Raw genomic sequence first — 25,921 nt, 5'->3', positions numbered from 1 at the left:
GAATCCAACCACTTTATATAATCAATTCTAAAAAACAAAAATAGATATCCTCACTAATGAAAACAAACAAATTTAGAGGTAACCAAAAATGAATACAAATTAATTTTTAATTGATATTTGGTTTTTATACCACTTTTTTGGCTATATATATCTAAATAATTTAGTTTTTTAATTTATGATGACATAAGATACAAGTTACAGGAAACTTTTTCCATCACTAAATTAGCATCTAGCAACATATATTTGCCAAAAGCAATCTACCAAGAAATGTGACCAAGTCAAAAACAGAAATACACAATTGAAATAAAATACTAATGGCAAATGGCCAATACATAAGACTACTAAAAGTAAAAATGGAGATTACTATTTCCAAAGGGTAAAACAAAAATACTAAAGTTAGTATGCTACTGGCAAGGAATTGTTTTTAAAATATGTTATGGTAAAAATCACCTTGGATCAAGCTGATCTATATTCTGAATGAGTGAATGAAATAAAAGAATATTTGAATGAATTTGCCTTAAGTCATGATAATAATTTAATACCTTGCGATGTTCACAACCATTTGGAATACATGATGATGACCTGAATACAAACAAACTAGTTGAAATTCAGTGTGGTTTACTGTAAAAATGCAGTGGTTTCTATTTGTAGAACAAAGAACCTACACCAAAATTACATATAAATAGTAAAATATTCTCAACTACAATTAATGAGTACATATATACATATATATAGAGACAATGTATACCTTTCCTACTATTCACCTCCATCCCACCCCTCCCACCCCCCTCAAGCAAATACCTCCCTGCATTTTTTAATGCTTGGCATCAGTGACCAACAATCCAGAACAGAACACACATTTTTAAAAACCAATTTACTCATACTCTATTTAACATACAACCACTTATAAATTTAGCCTTTTAAAAAGCACTCTTATATAAAACAGTAGGGTGGGGGAATCTCTGCTATACATATGAAGCACAGTTTAAGCCCAATACAACTGACCAATCAAAATTAGTGAATGCACTGCATCTCTCTGCAGTGGAGAGAAGCGACAAGGTAGGCTGTCATACTGCAAAAGCTGCTCAGAACAGGCTTTCCTCTGAAAACAGTGCCGTTCCTTTTTAGAAAGACTGAATCTAAATGTCTCTGGAGAAAAGAAGCCTTCAGTATGTTAAATTGCTTTCATTATGTATTTTCAGATGCTTATTGATTGCACAGTAGGAAGAGTGAGAGACTGCAGCAGCCTCTAAGCAGCACTACACGTTCTATACATTAGCAGTACTGCTGAAACAATGGCACAGTACAGACACATTTTCATTAAGGTCATTTCTGAAGAGACGGTTATGACCCTCTTCCCCCCATCCTCTACTAGCAAGCGAACAAAATGAATCAATCAAAACTGGAAATGCTTCAACTACATCAGGAAATTATCATATCTTTAGGAGAGGTAAGATGTGTTTCTTATTATAGTATACAGTAGATTTTGAACTGGCATAATGGGGTAAAACTACTTTTTAAATTTCAGCCTAAAATTTTAAGAGTTTAATGTTTACTTCTACTTATTGCAAGCATATAATTTTTAAATCTATTTCGATGAAGACAAGATATATTTCAATGTAAAATGTTTAGGATGGATTGTTAAATAATATTTTGTTAATTCACTATGAAGATATCAGCTCTGAAATTAGTTCAGATAGATTTTAGATTCCTAATGTTATCAGTATAGTTTTTCTTAGTGTCCAAAAATGCTATTTCTTATAAGAACCAGTTTCAGTATCAAGCTGTTATTACTCAATTTTATGCTAAGATTATTGGCTTGTATTCTTTGAAAAAAATTGCAGTTAATTTTTGTATTACCTTTTTTTTCAATCACATAAGCAATTCATCAATAAAAATTCATAGTATCTTCTCATGGAATCTGTTTTAATGAGTTAAGATTCAACTGATGCTTTAATAATTAAACAAGCTACAGTATTTTTACAGTAGGAAATGTTCAATTTATTAAAAGACAAGAGGGAATGACAGTGTGTTTAATATGTGCTAATTGTTTATAATCTTGGAAACTACAAGTAAGCTTGTAAAAAGACAGCAGAAATTAGTTTACAAATACAGTCTTTCTCTTATGGCCATATTTATAATGCTAACTCTATTAAAGCAATATACAATCTTGTTAGGAAAATGAGGTATTTTATTTTAAGAAGTTAAATTTTGTACATATAGTTATGATTTTAGCAATAGCATTTGTTTAAGAATAAATGGTGCATGGTTTTAATTTTTATCAGAATAATTGTCAATTAATTAGAAATTATTAGGAGCCTTATTTCTTAACCCTTGTCTTTTGTTCATAGGGACTACAGCAGCTAATTCAGTATTTACAACTTACAGTGTAAAGAATGCAACTGAGAATCACCCTGTGAGCAATGAATTAAAAGATGTTCTTGTACATATGATTTTAAGAAACTAAAGAGTTAAAAACAAGGCAACAGTCTACAATACTGCTGGGATATAAAAAATCAACAGTACTCTAAGAAGATGCTGTATACAATAACCACAAAAAGAAAAACAATATAACTATAAAAGCCTGAAAACAAAATGGTGAGCATTTTTAAAGGAGGAGTTTATACTTGAACACATCAGAATTGTGGAAGCTACTAATGCTGAAGAAACAATGAAACACGAATTCCAAAAAGGAGAATGTACCAGCAAGCAAAACAAAGCTTTAGAAAGTGTTTTCTGCACTAAATATTCTGGATATTTATAATAATTGATATGACTAATGGATTTTTCCATCTGAGTTTTATGACCAATTATGTGTCCTCTTCTAATGAAAACAAACTAAATTAAATAGCAGATGGTTTCTATCAAGAGAGCATGGACTGGATTTATAATGTAAAGCAAGTTATGTGATCAAGAAATCATTTCACTATAATAAGGACTGCTGTAGAAACAGATTTACAATTGTAACAAAAGGATGTCTAAATACATTTTGGAAGTTAGAAACCTTATGTTTCTCTTTTTCAGACACTATCATAAAAAGATTCTATCATACATTTCCTCAAAGGAAAACAATTCCTATCATTTGAGGAAGTTTCTCTTGGTCGTGACTTTTTAAAGAAAATCAAACACAAATATTATGTACTGTTCTCTAGCAATCCATCAGCCAACTAATTTCACAATTCAGGCAGCTGAAGTATTGGAGAGAAAAATGAAAGAATTCCTACAAGACAAGAGATAGAACACAGCTACTTCACTGTTTTCAGTGAACAATTCATGTCAAAATCCTGTCAATGACATCATGTATCAATTTGTGAAAAACTGCCATAGTGAGCCAAATCGCCCATAAGGTGACAGCAAACAGGTAGGTCAGAAGATGCATGCACCCCACCACACTGCACTGTGTAACATTTACCAGAAAGGGGGGGGGGAGTGATATTTTTCTTAATTGTCATTTAACTTGACATGGCTGGTTTATTTAACTATAATCTGGTGTGACAAAGACCTGTTATTTAATCTATTAACTGAAAATTTGGCATGGTTAAAAATTTCCATTTTTATAAGATTTCAGAGTTAGCTAAGGCTTTTATTTATTTTGAATAAATATGCCTCTACTTAAGTATTTCTAAAAATAATATGCAGGAATAAAATTATGTTCTAAAACTTGTCAAAGATAACATCAACATTAGTTTTGAAAATTATTAGCCTGTATAGTTTGAATATAATTTTATAGCCAAAATGCTGTACCTGAAATGTAAAATAGTCTGCTGTGTGATTTTTACACTGTAAACTGAATATACAGATTCAGACAAATTAGTCTAAACTCCTACATATTAAAGTATACTTTGTATGAATCAACAAAAAAGTTTATTTTTAAATTTTTCTTCAAAAGTATACATTGGCTGATATATAAAAAAGGCTTCACAGGTAATGTCGAACTTTAAAGGGCTTCAGAATATTTCTCCCTAAATTACAGGATCTTTTTAAACTTAAAAAAACTATGTTTAAACAAATAAAATCAACTAGTATGTTCTGAACCATTTTTAAAATGCCTATTTCTTAGTTGTATTAAATTGCAATTTTCTCCTTCCAGAAGATATAAGAGGGTGTGGTCACAAAATAATTTATAGGTGTAATTAGTGCTTTAAAAAAAAAACAAGTCTTACAATTTTCACTTTGGCATGATATCCCTTTTCTTTCAATTTTTAAGTTTAACAATTGTAAATATCCGGTGAGCATATTCACCATGATATGCAAAAAAATTACATTTCCTTCTTTCTGTGGGAAGTAGCTCAGAATATTCCTAAGCACATTGTTAACTTCTGACTAAGAGATTCCCTCAATATGTACAAGGTAGTTTGAAACTGACTAGCACTTGGTACATTTATCCTTTTAAATGAACACTTGGCCCTGTTCAATCGAAATCTCACAGGAATAATTACACCTACACCAATCATGCTAGAGCTTATTAAAACAGCATTTACTTTATATCCACTCACAACATTTTAAAATGAAATTTTAAGTCATCCAATTAAAATCAATGTTGCATACTGAACAGTTTTGCTATACAAAAGTATACTTTCTCTTAAAAATAGGTATCACATCACCTTTCCATATGAGGCAAACCTCTTTAGTATCTTGAGCAATTCTGCATTCTAGAACAATCTCCAAATGGTGGTTTTTTTCAAAAGAAGATCATTTCCACTTATTAAAACAATGTAATCTTGATGTTTATTTCATTTCCCAATAACATTTTACAAACTTAAAAGATAAAGGTGCACAATAAAAAGATTGTTTTGTTTACAAAGAATACATGTTTTATTCATTATTTAAATTGCCAAAATCATATAGTTTATTCTATTTCACTTTCTAGGGGAAAAAAAAATACAACTGCTCCAAAAGAATGTGTCTCTCTCCTGTTCTGGAAATCAACATGCAGTCTGATTCTAACATTACAGTGCGAGATGACATTGATGACATCAACACCAATATGTACCAACCACTACCATACGCATTAAGCTTTCAAGTGTCTCTCACTGGATTTCTTATGTTAGAAATTGTGTTGGGACTTGGCAGCAACCTCACCGTATTGGTACTTTACTGCATGAAATCCAACTTAATCAACTCTGTCAGTAATATTATTACAATGAATCTTCATGTACTTGATGTAATTATTTGTGTGGGATGTATTCCTCTAACTATAGTTATCCTTCTGCTTTCACTAGAGAGTAACACTGCTCTCATATGCTGTTTTCATGAAGCTTGTGTTTCCTTTGCAAGTGTCTCCACAGCAATCAACGTTTTTGCTATCACATTAGACAGATATGACATCTCTGTAAAACCTGCAAACCGAATCCTGACGATGGGCAGAGCTATAATGTTAATGATATCCATTTGGATTTTTTCTTTTTTCTCCTTCCTGATTCCTTTTATTGAAGTAAATTTCTTCAGTCTCCAAAGTGGAAATATGTGGGAAAACAAGACTCTTTTGTGTGTCAGTACGAATGAATACTACACTGAACTGGGAATGTATTATCACCTTCTAGTACAGATCCCAATATTCTTTTTCACAGTTGTGGTAATGTTAATCACATACACCAAGATACTTCAAGCTCTTAATATTCGAATAGGCACAAGATTTTCAACAGGGCAGAAAAAGAAAGCAAGAAAGAAAAAGACAATTTCCCTAACCACCCAACATGAGACTACAGACATGTCACAAAGCAGTGGTGGGAGAAATGTAGTCTTTGGTGTAAGAACTTCAGTTTCTGTGATAATTGCCCTCCGGCGAGCCGTGAAACGACATCGAGAACGAAGAGAAAGGCAGAAAAGAGTCTTCAAAATGTCTTTATTGATTATTTCTACATTTCTTCTCTGTTGGACACCAATTTCTGTTTTAAATACTACAATTTTATGTTTAGGACCAAGTGACCTTTTAGTAAAATTAAGATTGTGTTTTCTAGTCATGGCTTATGGAACAACTATATTTCACCCTCTACTATATGCTTTCACTAGGCAAAAATTTCAAAAGGTCTTAAAAAGTAAAATGAAAAAACGAGTTGTTTCCATAGTTGAAGCTGATCCCATGCCTAACAATGCTGTAATACACAATTCCTGGATAGATCCTAACCGAAACAAAAAGATTGCCTATGAAGATAGTGAAATAAGAGAGAAATGTTTGGTACCTCAGGTTGTCACAGACTAAGAAAAAGTCTAAGTTTCGCCAAATCTATATTGAGAACAGTTTTAAATTTAAATTGTAAAGAATGGAATTACTGCCAAATATAAGAATAACATTTTAAGTACCGGTTATGTTGTAAATTTTCAATGTGAATGTCAATATTAGGTCATATATATTCGATTTCTTCATTACTTAATGTGTTTGTTGCATGGCAGTTTGTTGAAGTATATCATGTGTATATTTTGTCATGATTATGTCCATCACAAAATATTCATGTAAGTCATATTTTCTAAAGAATAAATACATAGCCTTAAAACAGTGTATAACTTTAAAATATCATGGACACAGGTACCTGCTTTTTAAAAAGATAAAATGTGTATTGTTTCTAACCCACAAACTATAGGTATATTTATATGATGACAGCTAGAATAATATTTAACATGAAAAATGAAATTATAGGCTCAAAACCGTCAAAATAATCCAAGGTGTTTTTACAACTGTATTTCCTAGTATAGTATACTTGCTATAATATTTGAAGCATCAAAAATAATGAACTCTGTATAAAATTTCATTCTTTCTTTTGAATGTAGAAAATCATAAGATATATTAGTATTTTAAAACTTTTGAACTAAAATCAATCCTGTATATATAGGCCAAAATAGGGAAAGTTTAAAATTCACGTTTACTATGAAAAAAGAAATTTATTTTTTTCTAAGATGGAAGATACTGTACTTATTATACATATAAAAAGGAACTGAAAAACAAAGAGAAGGAAGAAAACTATAGCAACAATAATATTCTTCCTTCACCATCTGCCTAGTTCTAAGCCAAATGTTATAGGTTAGTACAGAATACTGGCAAAAAAAAAAAAGTACATAAAAATAAAGTGATTTTTAATTTTATTCAACTCAGCCATTTTGTATAATTAAAGTTAACTATCAATCTGCATAATAGGAAGAGAAAAAAACCTTTATATCATTATAGGAAAAACCAAACAAAGTGAACTATTTCTAATCTTGGATATATAACTACTTTATAGGGTAATACAATTTACACAATGTTCCTATGCAATCTTTAAAATATAGTAGCTCTTTGTCACTATGGAAATCATTAAAGTAACAATAAATCTTGCCACTTTTTCTATTCCACACATGTTTAACTTTAAATACTTTTCTCTCCACTCTTCAGTTCATGTCAGAAAATTACTCATTCTAACTACAGATTATAAGCATTAGAATTTTCTTCTCAAACACTTCCCAATTCCATAGTGTAATAATCTGGCAGTGTGTGCTAATACTACTATCTGAAAGTAATGTTATTTTAAAAAAGAAAGTTCTGACTACCTTGTAACTGATTAGTTGCACAAAAATAATGTTTGAACACTATATTCACTAAATCAAGTAATAGTTCATTTTTAAATAAAAAAATTAGATTGTCAAACATTTCAATAATATATCACTTTTATACAAATAAATGGGATTCAAATAACCTAGCACCCTGGGAAAATGAGCACCATGCAATAGCTTAAATTTATGAGGATACTGGCAATTAAATAGGATTTTATATCTTATAATAATGCAAGACTACTGTCAAATCTTGGCAAAGACCCATTTCTTGTCTTTCTTTATACTGTTTTATGTAACTAAGGAAATGTTAAGTTGACAAAATGTAGCTTAAGAAAGTAAAAAGTTTTTTAGAAACACTGTAGAGAAATTAATTCATAGATTAAAAGTATTAAGAAACTTTTCATTGAATAAATATATCTGGCATGGAATATTTAATATCTTTACATTTTAAAATGCATTTTATGTGGACTCCAAAGCATAAATTAAAATTTCCCTTTGCATATTAAATATTTTAGGTTTAAAACATGCCAAAGCAATCAGGATAAAAACAGATTTATTTCTAGTAGATTTTATGTTTTTCATGTATTTTCATCTCTACTAATAAACCAAATTTTTAACATATCACTAGCAAATATTATAACTCTGCCCTATTAGTCCATTTGATATTGAGTAAACAATTAAGCAACTTACTCACTTATAATCATCTTTCAGGCACACAAAATTATACTCACTGATTCACAACAAAGAAAATGCATACCTACCAGAAACTTCTAATAGCCTTTTTGTGTTGTGTATGTGCTGGTCCTGAGGCTTGAACTCAGGGACTGGGCACTGTTCCTTAGCTTTTGTGCTCCAATGTAGCACTCTACCACTGGAGCTACTGATCCACTTCTGGCTTTCTTGGTGGTTAACCAGAGACAAGAGATTCACAGATTTTTCTGCCCAACTGGCTTCAAATTCCAACCTTCAGATCTCAACCTCCTGAATAGCTAAGGATTACAGGTGTGAGCTACCAATGCCCAGCTCTAATAGCTTATTAGTATGTTAACTAGTATCCAATATATGAACTAAAATATTCTTGTGTTTAAAATTTAGCCTTTATATTAAACAAGTTACAGATGACTGCAACTACCTACCTCTGATTAAATCTGAAAATGAGCAACATAGACAATGTTTTTAAAAAATTAAATCTCATTCTAAGGAGCCATTCTTGGATGGCTTTTCTACTATTCACTTCATTACTAACAATTTTGCAAAAAAGTATCCATCCTCATTCATCCAGGGATATAGCTCAGTGGCAGAGCACCTGATTCTCTAGAATTCACAAGGTACCCAGAGCCACTAAAAGAAAAGGCAAAATACAAAGGTAACAGTAAACTTGATACAGAATATTTCTTACAACTGTATTTTTACATCCAAATGCTATACTTCACATAGAAAATAATTTCTGTGTCAACTGGGTCAATTTATACGAATTTATAGTCAGGTGTTAGTGGCTCATGCCTGTAATCCTAGCTACTAAGTAGAGAGTTGGGATGATCCTAGTTTGAGGCTAGCCAGGCAAAAAGTTGTCAACAACCGTTCTCGACCAGCTACTGGTCATGCTGACATGCACCTATCATCCCAGATACAACAGAAAGCCTAAAAAGGGGGAGAATCATGATCACAGTCAAGGCACATGCCAAAGCAGGAAGTAAGATCCATCACAAAAATAATTAGCACAAAAGAGCTGGAAAGATAGTTCAGCAATAAGTCTAGAAAACACAAGGCTTTGACTTCAAACCTCAGTACCCACCACGCACACAAAGCCCTAACCAAATATGAGCTCCAGCCAAATATAAGCTTCATAGAAATACATACAAGCCTTTTTGTTTCATTTGCTATATCAGTAGGCTATTATTCTACCAAAAAGATGCTCAAACCTATTATGAAGAGTGAATTATTTACAATTATGCATTTTTTTAAAATGCAATGCATAGAAGTAGCGCTGTGGTTCAAAGTGGTAGTGCACTAGACTGGAGCAAAAAGGCTCAAGAACAGTGCTGAGGCCTCCAGTTCAAGCCCCACAACTGACAGAGGAAAATTGCAACTCAAAAATTCTGTACTTCAAAACCACAGTAACGGAAGTGCAACTGTGGCTCAAGTGGTAGAGTGCTAGCCTTAAGCTGAAGAGATCCGGGACAGAGCCCAGGTCCAGAGTTCAAGCCTCACAACAACAACAACAACAACAACAAAGTAATTTTTTAATCTCTTCTATAAAGTACAACAAAATCTCAACTATTTATGTGTTAAAAATCAGACTTCTTATTTAACTGAAATTAGACTCAAGGGTGAAAATCTAAAACGATAACAGGCTACAAGTAGGGTTCTATTATACATAGTAATTTCAAGATTACTTTCCAGTCAACAAAATTCCTAGTTTTATTTATTTATTTACTTACTTTTTTACTTAATGACCTGGAACCTTAGCTTGCTTGCTTGCTTGATACTCTACTGACCATTTATTTGAGCCATGCTTCCAGTCTTGCTTTTTGTGGTTGCTTCAGTGGTGAAGTCTCAAGGACATTTGTGACCAGGCTATCTTCACAGCCTCCTTAGTAGTTAAGATTACAAGCCTGAGACATTGGTGTCTGGCTTATTTCATTATATTTTGTGATTATTCAATTTATATTTGAATTCTACAATATTCAAGTTATGGTATCAGAGATTTAAATTTGAGAAACAGGATCATGATCTTCAAGAGATTAAAACCTATAAATAAAGTATATGTCAATTATTCCCTAACCAAAATGCTTAGAAACAACTTGTTTTATCCAAGTATGTTTTCAGAATCTTTTCAAATTTGGTATATTGTTTATACTTAATGATATATTTTGTAGATAATACCCAAATATAAACATTACAATTATCTATATTTCATATTAACCTTATACAGATAGCCTAAAGGTAATTTTTACAGTATTTTTAATTTACCTACACATCAATTAAAATCCATCAGTACAGAAATTTCCCCTGTGGTATCACATTGGTACTAAAAATGTTGGTGATTTTGGTACATTTTGGATTTAGGAAGGCTGATGCTGTCTTAAAAATCATGAAAAATATATAAAGGAGGAGGCAGGATATTGTAAATGCTATAAATGAAGAGTAATACTGTTAAGTGACTGAGGAAGGATTGTGCTAAACTTAAGAGCAGTATAAACAAAAATACTGGTAAGGAAAATTGCTCTAACATATTCTGGAAAGAATAAATTATTCCCTGGAAGGAAAGTGACATGGCAGTGAGAACATTATCAAACAAGTTAAACTGGGACCATTAGAAGGCAATCTAGGCCAGCATTAATATAAGGGAATATAATAAAAATAAATGACCTTCCAAAAATTTTAATGAAATAGTAATATACAAATAGAACTGAGTTTATTTTTTATAAGGACAATGTAATATTTTATTGTTCTCTTTCCATCATTTTTAACACTTCATTTTTTTTACAAAGGTAGTCATTCTGGTGATTGTCTTCAATTGCTATCAGAGACAGCTACATGTATCTTACTTGCCAAGATAAGAGCCTCGATAATTGAAGAACTATTCACTTATGGCTAGCACAAGTACATGGATAAGAACAGCAAAATCAAAAGAAATTTTTAGGAAATTTAGTAAAGGAACAAAAACATGATTCAAAAATAATATTATTGGAAACTACAAAAAAAATTTCAAACTATTTAAAATTATCTACTTTCAACCTTATCTGTTTACTTTCATATTAAGCACATATTTTTAGGTAAACAGAACAAGTTTATGTGAACGTGAAAGGAAAGCTAAGGAAAGCACGTAAGAGACTCTCCATTTGGAAAGGTGTCTCAAAGAGGAGAACAATGGAAACCTCTTGTAGAGAGGTTTTTATAATTTGTATCTCATCGCCTTGGTACTTCATAATGATTGCATGACGATCTTATTAAGCAATACTTATAAAAAATTACAAACACAATGAAAAACACAAACATATGCACTAGAAAAATACAAACATTATCCCTTGCTTTTTCCCCTGATCACTCATTATGAATAATCATTCAACTCACTATATACCTATCTTCCTTGTTCTCTGTTAGTGCTGAATAAAGATTATTTAAGTAAGAAAATTAAAGATAGGTATATTTCTAAAAGATGCTATTTATAAAGGGTCAGATAAACTTCTATACTGGAAAATTTGTTTCACTCTATATTAAAAATCACCTTGGAAAATGTAATACAGGTTTACATTTCTTAGTTTGGTAACAGTAGTAAGACATTTATCTGAATAGAAACAGGAAGCAAGAAATAAAACCTGAAACATTTCTTTTTTCCTTTCTTCTAAATAAAATGGGAAATAAGAAAACTCCAAGTTTTGGAGACTATTTTCCTTACAGAGATGTATTTTCCTCAGAGATGTATACTCCTGAATACCATTTGGAAACCACATGAACTGCAAGAAAATTCAGCATGAATTGATTTGTAATAAATGTTAGAGGAGAAAAGCAGTGCCCAGATGATATTTTAAGAGAAAAGGGGAATAATAAAATCCAGATAAGACTGAAAAAAAAAAAGGATTTAAAACACTCAAGGATTCTTAGCCAACCAAGACATATAATTAAGGATCAGAGTTCACAGAAGAAAACTAATTTGAATTCTGACCTTTCCCTAAAAACCATTCAAAATAATGAAAAGATACTCCAGTTGACAGGTTGAATATATTAAGAGTATAATGATAGACACTCCATCCTAAGAAGTATAAATGACTATTAAAATAGTTTGTTGATGTTTGAAGCACAAAAGTATTAAGATTGAAAAAAATGGAAAAGTGGACTCACACAAAACTTAACACCCTTTAAGGAATATTCATTTTTGTGTGAGGAAGAGAGGGATAAATTTAATGGCAATACTTTTCTCCCTTGGTTCACAATAAAGAACATGCAAAAATGATCCTTAGTACCCCTATCATTCTAGCCACACAGAAGTTATAAATCCCAGTAAGCTGTACGTGTGACAGCTTTGTACTTCCACCAGCAAGTGATAAAAAGGGCTGTCATTCCTGTCACTGCCACCAGCATTAAATCTCTACCATTAACAAACCCTGAAGCATCACATAAGATAAAGGAGAGCTGAGACGGTCTGCGATGACAGTCATTTTCCACACCTTGTTTCCATGAAAGTAGTATGTCATATTTTTCAGAGAGGTATTAAGCATGGCACACTTATCAAGGCACATTTACCAATGTCTCAAGATGTAAAGAATAACAGGATAACAAGATGATGGAAAAAAAATTTGTTTCACCTCAAACATCTAAGCCATATAATACTCAAAACAGATGGAAAACAAAATTTTGATTTGCAATAAAAAATTTAATGACAAGGCTAACAAATAAGTGTGTTGCCCATATTAAACAGACTGTTGGAATGAAAAACAAATACAGCTGCAGATAAACATGAGACAAACTAATATTTTTTGATATTTTAATTGGACATACAGTACTAACTAGAGAAGAACTAAAGATGTGTACTTCCTGCTAATATTCATGCCTTATAACCAGTGAAAATACTAAAAAATTAAATTAATATAACTGTACTTCAATAGTTTTCTTCCTAATTCTCAAAAAATCTTGACGTTTTCTTTTGCTGCAGGAAAATGCAAGTAAACTATAGCTAACTTTAGAAAACTGTTATCACCTACTACAAGTTATACTAATGTATATGTTCATAATACTTCTTCTGATACACATTAACTCATCAGTAAATATTCATGAAATAGAATACAAATGAAGCTTCTGACCCTATTGTTATACCTTGCTTAAAACATTGTTTCTCAGAATGTAATACATCTATGTCCTCTACATTACTTCTGTCAAATGCCAATTCTTGCTCCCCACCAGGAACTCTCTTGGATTGTAAAAATAAAAAAGCAATTTTAATAAATACTCTCAAAAGAGTTGCTTGCTGAAATATATAAGAACTACTACTATAGAGCTAGAAATAGTGGTACAAGCTAGTACTCCATTTGGGTACCTAACAAATGCAGCTCTTAATGCATACTACCTTGAGAAAAAAATTAAAACTTAATTCATTTTAATTGATTGAACTGTACACATTATAATCCATTAAGACCTTAGCTTCTCATGGAGAAAACTTTGTTTTTATTTACAAAAATGTTTCCTTTAAAAACCATACACATTAAGAAGATAAAGTGGTACTAAATATGAAACAAAATACCACAAACAACTTCTATTCCATGCAACCAAAATACTCAATATTAGCCACTACTCATCATTAAATTATCTTATTCTGATCATGAAGTATGTGTTTTATTACACAGTAGTACCCATTTCAATATAGAATTTCGTTTAAAATACAATACAGGACATAGAAGATAAAAATTTAAAATACAATACAGGACATAGAAGATAAAAATTATAGCTAAACACCAGTGGCTTGTTTCTAGTCCTCGCTATTCCACAGGCTGAGATCAGGAGAATCATGAATCAAACCCAGCCTGGGAAGAAAAGTTCTGGAGACCCAGTCTCAGATAACAACTGGGTGCAAGGGCATGCACCTATTATATTAGCTATAATGTGAAGCCTAAAAATACATAAATTGTGATCCAGACATGATCTTGTAAGACCCTGAAACGGGAGGCAAGAATTCATAGGTATATGCATGTGTATATTTTTCTTGGAACAGTGATTTACAAAATCAGTATGCTCCTCCAAGGATGTATAAAACAAAACAAAATAACAAAAAAACAAAATAAAGTAGGAAAGTAAAATTTGCGATTGCCATATTTACAACTAACACACTCTACAGTATATGGTGTTGCCAGTGTTTTTCAGATATAAATATTCAATAAATTAAATGAGGCATTTAACAATTTACTGATATGTAGACTTAAGATCATTTTGCCCAGACGAATGGATCAGGAAAATGTGGTACATATACACAATGGAATTTATTCCTCTATCAGAAAGAATGACATTGCCCCAGTCGTAAGGAAATGGAAGGACTTGGAAAAAATTATGCTAAGTGAAGTGAGCCAGACCCAAAGAAACATGGACTCTATGGTCTCCCTCATAAGGAATAATTAGCACAGGTTTAGGCAAGTCACAGCAGAGGATCACAAGAGCCCAATAGCTATACCCTTATGAACACATAAGATGATGCTAAGTGAAATGAACTCCATGTTATGGAAACTATTGTTATATCACTGTTGTAACTACTTTCAATGTGCTATGTGTAACTGCAGCTTCCATTATTGATGATCTTCTTGTATCCCTTTCCTGTGGTTGTACCTTCACTATCGCTATATGTTATATATTGGAAACGGTGTATTCTGGTATTAGAACTAGGAAATTGAAAGGGAATATCAAAATTGAGAGACACAGGGTAAAAAAAGACAAACGACTACAAAAGCAATATTTGCAAAACTGTTTGGTGTAAATGAACTGAACAACTCAGGGGGCAGGGCGGGCGGGGAGGGAAAAGGGAGAGGGGAGGGAGGAATGAGGGATGAGATAACAAACAATACAAGAAATGTATCCAATGCCTAACGTATGAAACTGTAACCTCTCTGTACATCAGTTTGATAATAAAACAAAATTATCAATTGAAAATAAATAAAGTAGTTATTAACAAAAAAAAAAAGAACATTTTGCCCTAATGGAAGTTAATGTAAGTGTTCTGAATTTTTCTAAGCCTAAACTATAATGTCAGTAAGTTAGGCAAGTGAAAATGTTTTAAGTTAAAGTATTCTCAATCTAAAAGGAGTTAATAAGAATACAACATCATCTTATGTTAAGGAGCACAAATGTAAGGAAACTTTTAAAAAATCATAGAATTTTAGGTATGATTCAACTAAATGAGAATGCAATAGACAAAATCAGAATAGGAAAGATGCCAAGAATAAAAAAAACAACAACAACCCAAACTGTTTATAAAACCCTGTATGAGCCAGGTATGGTGGTACACACTTATAATCCCAGATACTTTACAGGCAGCGATTGGGAGAATCAGTCCAAGGGAAAACACTAGTGAGATTTTATCTCAAGAAAAAAGAGAGGTGTTTTCAGCCACATTACTTAGGAGATGATTGAGATTAAAAGAAAAAATCAAAGCCTATCTGAAAAATAATTAAGGCAAAAAGGGCTGATGGTGTAGGAACAGTTGGCAAAGTGTAGGGCCTTTCTTCTTTCTGTACTGGGGAGAAAAAAGGCAATGAGAGGGGAGGGGAGTAGAGGAGAGAGGAGGAGAAAGAAGGGGAGGGGAAGAGAGGGGAGGAGAAGAAAAAGGAAGAGAGAGAGGGGAGAGGGGAAAAAGAAAGTGGGAGGGGAGGAAAAGAGGGAAGGAGGGAGGACATAAAAAGGTAAAGAAGATGAGAGGGAGAAAGGGAAGAGAGGGAATGAGGCCTGGCCTTCCTATATGAGATGGGCATAGTAGCTATCTTTAATCCCAGCACTAAAGAGGATCATAAGTTAGAGGTCAGATCATAAGTTAGAGGTCAGCTATGCAGTGAGATCTTGTTTCAAAATACAAATGAAACATGAAACAAAAATGTAAGCATTTATCATTAAGCCAATCAGTTTTGCAAGTGGTAAGCTGCAAATTTTTCCCTTTGTTAACCATTAGTTTATTTTTTTAAAAGATGGGAGATAATTACCTGATTCAGAAGTAATAAAATTTTAAAATTTAAAAAACACCCTAGCAAACAATTACTGGTACCAAGACCAGGATCAGTAGCTTCCATGAGTCTTTTTAGATATAATGTGTAAACCATGTTTTCAACAACTATAAATTAATCTAAGTTTCATGTCGTTCTTTTTATATCACTCAATATTTAAAATGAACCCAAACAATGAGGCAATAAAATTCCACAAGGCTGATTATAATTACACCCAATGTATAACTCAAACTAAGTAAAAATTTAGTAAAAAGAATTATATGGAAACAAACAATATAATGTTGCTCAGATATAATCAGGCTTGTTGACACATACCTATAATCCCAACACTGGAGTAGCTGAGGCAGGAGCAATATGAATTCAAGACCAGTTAGGTTACATATAAAAACTCTGTGTCACAACAAAACAAAACAACCAAAAACCAACCAAGATCACCAGATATAAAATCTTTGATAATTCTGGCTTAATCGAAGAACTTATTTTAGAATATTAATATAGTGGGTCTCAACCATTTTGTAACATATCTAAGGGGTCAGTGAAACAGAGAATGACAGGTATTCTTAAAAAAAAAGTTCTCAAGTCATTGGAATATGCTTACTCCTTTCTTTATTTCCCAACCTTCAGAGATTAGGGAAATAAAAGGAATAGCCAGGTTGGTTGGTTTTCTGAAAAAGTGTCCAGAAATACTCTCTCTCAACAAAATTCTCAAAAAAAATTACTGGCAGAGTAAGCATAGGACATATATCTGAACAGGTAACCTGAGTTTCAGTAAAGATTAACATCTCTAAAACATCACCTTACCCTTGAATAGAGCTGGCTTTTAACAAATTGTGAAATAAGCTAAATAATTCAATTTTCAAAAACTTCCTTTGCTTTAAATTTCTGATTCTCATTAAAATATCTGTCTACGGATGACTCAATGATACAGTTAGAGCAGATACAATTAGAGCTAAAAGAAAGGAATGAAATGGGTTCTGAACTACATGTTAAGATGCCATACAAATATTTTATTCCCATTATTAAATGAAAAATAAGATGAGAAACTTTTTAAATACAGTATTTTTCTATTAGCACCATTTATATTAAAATATGCTTATTGGTTTTGCAATGCAATTTCTCAAAAATTACAAAAATGTTTCAAAAACAATTAATAACAAACATGTCACAGTACTTAATACATTTCCCCAAACACCCTGACTACCAAATAGTGGTAATCAAAAACCCTGTTTACTATAATATATAGGTTACCTTGTAAGCACTAACAAAATCACACCATAAATGGTAAGTCCTAGTTACTAAAATATATAACTCTGTTATCTTGTAAGCCCTAAAAAGCCTTACAAAAGAATTTTTAAATGGTCCATTACTACAGTCCTCACACCAAATTTGATCATTTCATAAACCCTTGTATATGCTTTCAAAGGCAGTGGTCTAAGACATATTTGTTATCTGGCCAACCTCAATATCCAATGGAAAATCTAAGACTACAAAGAGCAATTGGGAAAAGGAGTACATGTACCTGAATGAGAAGGAAAGAGCATTTGAAATGAACTTTAAATGAGAGATGAGACTAAATGATGATATGAAGACAAGAGGAGCACTATTAAGCAAAGACACAACACAAATAAGCAAGAAAACAGTTTCCAGACCAATAATACATCTGTATGACTATTAGACTACGAATATGGAAAGGAAGAGAGTTAAAGCAGGAAAGTGGGTGTGTCTCATGTTTTATCTGGCAAAAAATAAAGTAAACAAGAAATAAACCTATAATTCAACCCCTAAATCCAATGAATGCCTTCTTAGTCTTAAACTAAGAAAGCTTCTAAAAAAAAAAAAATTCTCACTTTCTAGAAGCACAGTTGAGGCCTTTGATACCTAGACCACTGTAAGTTAGAGATCAAGCCACAGGCTATTAATCTCTCACGTATCCATTTCTCTTCCTAAAGTATAACTTCATTCATATATATCCCCTGATAGTAGCAGATCTTCCATCAGATTCTCTTTCCTGAGGCCTAAACTACAATATAACATCTAACAGAAAGTAATACAAATACTGGATGATGGCTCAACATTGTTCAAATGTAGAACCAGAGATCTTCTGCAAATTACTTACACAAAGATACAATCTCAAAATTATATCAATGGAAAATTTATATGCTGCATTTCACCTAAATCTAGTAAAGAAAAAAAAACACTGGAAAATCTAAGTGCAAATATTAATAAAATAAGATGAAGTAAAAGTTAACCCCAAGATTTTGAGAAGGGAACTATTCCAGTTTTGTATTTGAAATACAACATAAAGCCCATAAAAGACCCACAAATGAAAGATGATATTATGAAATAATGAACACTCTGTATCTGTAGTAAAGGATAGATTATTCATTGAATAGCACTGGGGAAAATAGGTATACAATTTTTTAAAAATGAAGTTACATGCTGACCCATTCTTAGGGCCACCAAGTTTCACAACTTCAAGAAGCACATGTCACATTATATTTCAGGAAATAGTAAATTGTACTGCTAAGAGCTGTGAGATGTGGTTGCTATGTGTGCAAGTTATACCAAAGTAAGTAGCAGGTGGGTAAAAATAAAATTATAACAAAGGGCTGGAAATTTGGTCTAGTGGTAAAGTGCTTGCCTTGTATACATGAAGCACTGGGTTCAATTCCTCAGCACCACATATATAGAAAAAGCCAGAAGTGGCGCTGTGGCTCAAGTGGTAGAGTGCTAGCCTTGAGCAAAAAGAAGCCAGGGACAGGGCTCAGGCCCTGAGTTCAAGCCCCAGGACTGGCAAAAAACAAAACAAAATTATAACAATACCTAATAGACAACTAGGTGAATATTTACATAATAGTTTACAGAAATGAAAATAACCCATTAGTTATAAGAGTAACGTTTATTATTAGAAAACTTTTTAAAGTAGGCATTTAAAAAATACCACACATTCTCATTCAATATGGAAACTCAAATAGTTAACTTCATTGTGGTAGAGTAAAATAGTGTTCATCAGAGGAGAAAAGGGGAGGTCAGAAAACAGGTATCAAAATGTATTTACAGCAGAAATAAGAAGTTTTAGTATTCTAGTACCTTCCCTAATACTGTAGTGTGACTACAGTTTAAAACTATTACATATTTTATGAAGAATCAAGAGTTTGAAGGTTCTTAATATAAACAACATATGATTGTGTTTGTGTGTGTGTGTGTGTATGTGTGTGTGTGAACTCAAGAGCTTGAGCTTTTGTGCCCAGAGATAGCACTTTATCACTTGAGCCACAGCTCCACTTCCAGATTTTTACTAACTTGCTTGCCCCGACTGGTTTTAAACTGTGATTCTAAGATCGCAGCCTTCTGAGTAGTTAGGATTACAAGCATGAGCAACTGGCGCCCAGTAAATACTACAATTTTAAAAAGGAAACCATTAAGTAGGAAGAAGTAGGTTCAAAAGGAGTTTCTCAACAGGTCACAGAAATAAGTGTGAAAGCAAAGAACATCTAGCTAAATTCTAAGTAGCACAGATTTGCAATCTTCCAGTTATCTCAACATTTAAATATTCAAATCCAAGAATACTCAGCAGAATTTTACTAACTGATAATACAGAAGCAAAGAGTATATTCAATTTTTTCCCAAATCTGTATTATGGTTAGAAAATAGGAACCAAGAAAAAACAGAAATGAGCATTCCATAGGATAAACAAACCTGTTATTTAACTTGATACACATATATTGACAGTAGGAAAACCACCTCACTAAGCTTAATCATATTTAGAGTTTTGAGACACTGAACTGAATTTTAAAAGGAGCTGCCAGACTCTTTAAAAAAATCGTTGTTTTTTTTTTTTTACACTAACAGCATACCCAGCTATTCAAAATATTCTAAAAAAAAAAAACTAAACTAAACCTATACATTATGTAGGGATCTTTTCAGATGGGCTAAAAGTAAACTAGAAAACAATTTTTTTCAAGCATCTTACTATTGCTCAAAAAAAAACGTTATTACCTTCTGGTAAAGTACTTACCTAGCACTCACAAGGCCTTAGGTTTAATTACACACATACACTTCTTAAAAAAGTAAAAAATCAACATTATTTTACTTTTTAACCATTGCAAAAAAGTACAAGTAAATGTGAGCTAAAATAATTCTGCTTAATCTGTTAGTAGTAATATGAATTTAATTTTGTCAGTAATAGTATGAATTTAATATTTGGCTCCCTAATGTCTAATGATGCTAACTAATCAAGCATCTTTCTGTATATAAACAATTATTCTTCAGTGATCTGTGTGTTCAAATTTGCCTATTTTTGCCAATCAAGCCTAAAATCAGCTTAATTGAATTATGTTCTGAAATATGAGAATTTTTTAAAAATATATTCTGAGTAACAGAATGTTCTATCAAATATAGACTTCTTACAAAAATATATTTTAACCTACCTCAAATTTTTATAAAGACAAGTTTATCAACTTTATTCTTTGTGATTTATGCTTTGAATACAGTCTAAGAAATTAATGATTAAGTTAAAATTACAACATATTCTTTTTCTCCTAATACAAGTTATAAACTTCTACATTTTATATTTTGGACTGAGGTCTGCCTTGAGCTAAGGACTTACAAAGTGAACGATGGACACAAGTTCACTGGTCTGCACATTTAATATTCAATTACTCCCTTGACAAATGGAGAAGTAATACCATTAAATTTGTCAAATATCAATTGTTCATATGGGCTGATGTCTATTTCTGGACACTCCAATCTTTACTTTTGATGTAATTGTCATCTCCAAGCCTGGATTACTATAAGTCTATAATAAGTCTTTAAATCAAGTAGGGTTAATCTTCCAGCCTTGTTTTTCTCCTAAAAGTTATTCTGGATATTTTAGGTCATTTACATGTTCCTATACAATTTAAAAACAACCATGTCAAGTTCTAAAATCATTCTGTATTTTAAAGTGCAACTGTGTTGAATCTATAGATCAACTTGAGAAAAAACAATGTTTTAGGGGCTGGGGATATGGCCTAGTGGCAAGAGTGCCTGCCTCATATACATGAGGCCTTGGGTTCGATTCCCCAGCACCACATATACAGAAAATGGCCAGAAGTGGCGCTGTGGCTCAAGTGGCAAAGTGCTAGCCTTGAGCAAAAAGAAGCCAGGGACAGTGCTCAGGCCCTGAGTCCAAGCCCCAGGACTGGCCAAAAAAAAACAAACAAAAAAAAAAAAAAAAAAAAACAATGTTTTAATAAGCAATATAAAATCTACCAGCTATGGATAAGTATATTTAGGTTTTTTTTTTACTTGTTCCCAACAATATTTTACAATTTGCAACCTACTGATCTTGTACAACTTTTGTTTGTGTGCAAGTCCTGGGGCTTGCCTAGGCACTGTCCCTTAACTTTGCTCAAGGGTAGGACTCTACTACTTGAGCCACAGCTCCACTTCTGGCTTTTTTAAATTGGTTATTGGAGCTTAAGAATCGCACAGACTTTCCTATTCCTGCTGGCTTCAAACTGTGATTCTTAGATCTCAACCTCTTGAGTTGCTAGTCTCAAATTATGGGTATGAGCCACTGTTGCCCAGCTAGTCTTATACATCTTTTAAAGAAATTTATCCTTAAGTATTTTACATATCTTATACTGTTACAAATGGTATTGCTGAACCTCAATTTTCAATTGCGTGTTGACAGAGTATATAAAAGTATTTTTCTTTGTATACTCATTTAGTATCTTGAAGTCTTGCTAAACTTACTAGTTCTAGTAGCTTTTATCATGAACTCAAACCACATGCAACGTGCAATCTATCTACCATGTGGTCCACACAGTCTACTCCTAGGTGTTTATCCAAAAGAAATGAAAAGATACAAAGACTTATACATGAAAGTTCACAGAACTAGATGTGTAATACCCCCAAATAACTCATAGGTCTCTTTAGGGAGAATGGGTAAGCTAGCATTTATGTGTCATTGGAATACTCGTTAACAATTGAAAATGATAAGCTATCGATACACACAAATTTCAGTATTTGTGTCCATTTCAAAATAATTACACTGTTTGAAAGAAACTGAACAAAAGTACATACCTAGTATGATTCCCAAGTATGATTCCAAACATAGGCACTGGTGACTCATGCCTTTAATCCTAGTGACTTAGGAAGCTGAGATTGGGAAGATAGTGATTTAAGGACAGTCTAGGTAGAAAAATCCTTGAGATCCTTCCTTAACAACAGTTGGATGTGGTAGTGCACAGCTATTATCCTAACTATGATGAAACCTAAAATAGGTGGACCAAAGCCTAGGCACACACGTAGACAGGAAGAAAGAACCTATCGCAAAAGCACCTTGAGCTAACTAAAGAGTATGGATGAGGATGACGATGTATATGATTGAAGTAGTTTGTTTGCATATATGAAAACTGAACAAAGAAAACTGTTGAAATTGTTTCAGGAAGGAGCCAGGAGGTAAGGGAAAATGATAGAAGATTATATGTAATATATACATATATTTTACATATACTATCCATAATTATATTATATATATGTGTATAATGTATATGAAATGTTACAATGAAATCCACTTGTATAACCAATGTGAACTAATTAAAAATATATAACCAGTGCCAAAAAGAGAGCTGGCTGCATGACTTGAATACAGAACACCTGCCTAGAAAGTGTAAGACTCTGAATTCAAAACTTAGTTCCAACAAAAAAAAAGAAAAGAAAAACAAAAAGGAATGAAGCCAGGTGCTGATGACTCACACCTGTAATTTTAGTTACTGAGGAGGCTGAGGTCCGAGAATTATGGCTTGAAGTCAGTCTGGGCAGGAAATTCCATGAGACTCTTATCTCCAATAACCTACTCAAAAAAGCCAGAAGTGGAGTTGTGGCTCAAGCGGTAGAGCACTAGCCTTGAGAAAAATAATCTCAGGGACAGTGCCCAGGCCCTAAATTCAAGCCCTACGACTGGCAGGGAGGGAAAAAGAACGTATGATTTCATTTTATATTTTTAAAAAACCTTTAAAGGGCTGGGGATATAGCCTAGTGGCAAGAGTGCCTGCCTCGGATACACGAGGCCCTAGGTTCGATTCCCCAGCACCACATATACGGAAAACGGCCAGAAGCCGCGCTGTGGCTCAAGTGGCGGAGTGCTAGCCTTGAGCGGGAAGAAACCAGGGACGGTGCTCAGGCCCTGAGTCCAAGGCCCAGGACTGGCCAAAAAAAAAAAAAACCTTTAAAGTAGAAACCAATCTATTGTGACAGAGTAAATCAGTAAATGTTTGAAGGAGAATTACTAAGAGAACTGAAGAAACATTAAAGGAAGATTGTGTATTCATTTCTTTGTTACTAGTAATGTTTCACGGCAAAATTAAGTTTCAAAATTTCACTTAGACTATGAAAGAAGAAAGGAAGGAGGGAAAGGAGGAGAAAAAGAAGTTCCAATAAAGTTAGGAAAGAAAGGAAGGAAGGGATAAAGGGATGAAAAGAGGGAAGGTGGAGGGGAGGAAATTGTCAGCTGGTATCCAATATGTGTCTTAAATTGATATAAACTGAGTATACTTACCAAAATGTTTGAAACCAGTGTGACTTAGACTTGGGATTTTAAACTATTTTTATATACATAATAAAAAAAAAAGTCCTGGGATCGGATCAAAATTGCAACATAAAGTGCATTTATCTTTCTTACACACATCACATAAGGTAATTTTATAAAGCTGTGAGATGTAAACTTGCCTTCTGACTTCAAAACACTACAAGTGGTCAAGTGTGAAAAGTATCTGCCTGTACATGAAATCTTTCCAGTATAAACTAGCATAAGTCCTAATAAAGTCTCTTTAGGGCCTGTGTTCAGGGAGACACTAGGGAGTTCTCCCCAGTGCTCTCCTTACATGATGAAATTAAAATATTTTCACTCTTGGGGCTGGGGATATGGCCTAGTGGCAAGAGTGCCTGCGTCATATACATGAGGCCCTGGGTTCGATTCCCCAGCACCACATATACAGAAAATGGCCAGAAGTGGCACTGTGGCTCAAGTGGCAGATTGCTACCCTTGAGCAAAAAGAAGCCAGGGACAGTCTGTGCTCAGGCCCAGAGTCCAAGCCCCAGGACTGGCCAAAAAATATATATATTTTTTTTTTCACTCTTATCTCCTCATGGGATAACTAGCTTTGCACTCAACTACTGGGTTCAATTATATAACAAGAAGCAGAACCACACAGATGCAAGCATAAATAATAATACTGATGCTCCAGCCACAAAAATGTAATCTGATATGCATATATAAAATTGCAAAAGTGACTGTCATTTTTATTAAAATATTAATTTCAAACAAAAAATTTATTTTTCTCCTTAATCATTTATCAATGCTAAGACTGGCCCCAAACCAAGGAGTAAAATACAAACTATGATGGTTTTACAAATCATAATAAATCTTACTTAATCTGTCTGCCTATAACATTTTAAATTAATTCATCCACTCTGAGACAATTCTACCATGAACTACATTTTCTCAAAACCTTTTTAATATTTAATACTAAAAAGGCTTTGAGTAAAGTCATCGTTATATCGGGACAATAATGGCTTTAAGGAATACAGCATCTGTCAATTATAGAAGAGAAAGATAATAATAAAAATCTAGCTATTTTTAATATAAAGGATTGTTAGTGATAAACACAAACCTTTGAATTGTTCATCCATGTTAATATTCTATTGTCCTACAGATTATTTTTCAAAAGTAAAAAATTAAGTATGATTAAGCAAACATAACAGTTGATACTAGGGTTTTTACACTGCTATGTTTAGAACATACTGTGAAATAACATTTAAGCATTACTCACCACTTTAAAATTTAACTTTTTATATGGCATGTGCTCGGTATACTAAATATCAGTCCAGGAATGAGCCAAAGCCAAGCCTATATTTGAACATTACACAACTGAAATGTTTAAGCATGACTTGTTTAGGATCATACATTTCTTCCATCAGTAAAAATATAGCACAAGCATTACATCATGACTGTGTAATTGAAACCTCAAAGACAGGAAAATTTAGGGAGAAAATCTAGGCAAGGCACTGGTGGCTCACATCTGTAATCCTAGCTACTCAAGAGGATGAGACCTGATCCTGAGGATCATGGTTCAGAGTCAGTCCGGGCAGCAAAGTACATGGGACTATTATCTCCAACTAACCACTCAAAAACTGCAAGTAGAATTTGTGGTTTAAAGTGGTAGAGCGCTAACCTTGAGCAAAAAAGCTCAGGAACAGCACCTAGGCCTGAGTTCAAGCCCCACAACCAACAACAACAACAAAAAATACCTAATATACATTATTATGAAGTTATTTTGACATACTACTTTCAAAGCAGACCATCAAATGTAAATAGAGGGGCTGGGAATGTGGCCTAGTGGTAGAATGCTTGCCTCTCATACATGAAGCCCTGGGTTCAATTCCTCAGCACCACATATATAGAAAAAGCCAGAAGTGGAACTGTGGCTCAAGTGGTAGAGTGCTAGCAAGCCAGGAGGGCTGGGAATATGGCCTAGTGGCAAAAATGCTTGCGTCATATACATGAAGCCCAGGGTTCAACTCCCCAGCACCACATATATAGAAAACGGCCAGAAGTGGCACTGTGGCTCTAGTGGCAGAGTGCTAGCCTTAGGCAAAAAGAAGCCAGGGACAGTGCTCAGGCCCTGAGTCCAAGGCACTGGACTGGCCAA

At 33.1% G+C, this 25,921-nt stretch overlaps 2 protein-coding genes across 2 annotated transcripts in view; one reads left to right on the top strand and one right to left on the bottom strand.

Moving 5' to 3' along the window:
* Cog5 (component of oligomeric golgi complex 5) overlaps positions 1-25,921 on the bottom strand; it is a 204,912-nt gene that overhangs the window by 155,369 nt on the left and 23,622 nt on the right. The gene's annotated exons all lie outside the window — the stretch shown is intronic.
* On the top strand, positions 3,665-6,419 carry Gpr22 (G protein-coupled receptor 22). The gene has a single exon (XM_048339808.1). The coding sequence runs from the start codon at positions 4,901-4,903 to the stop codon at positions 6,200-6,202; it is 1,302 nt and encodes a 433-aa protein (XP_048195765.1). The 5' UTR covers positions 3,665-4,900; the 3' UTR covers positions 6,203-6,419.

Source organism: Perognathus longimembris, chromosome 2, assembly GCF_023159225.1.
Source record: "Perognathus longimembris pacificus isolate PPM17 chromosome 2, ASM2315922v1, whole genome shotgun sequence".
Lineage (NCBI taxonomy): Eukaryota > Metazoa > Chordata > Mammalia > Rodentia > Heteromyidae > Perognathus > Perognathus longimembris.
Note: the sequence above shows the minus strand (reverse complement) of the source record. Positions and strands in the feature narration are given on the sequence as shown.

Bases quoted from the DNA above. Each gene is read 5' to 3' on its own strand.
- Gpr22 (XM_048339808.1), top strand. From the start codon at position 4,901: ATGTGTCTCTCTCCTGTTCTGGAAATCAACATGCAGTCTGATTCTAAC.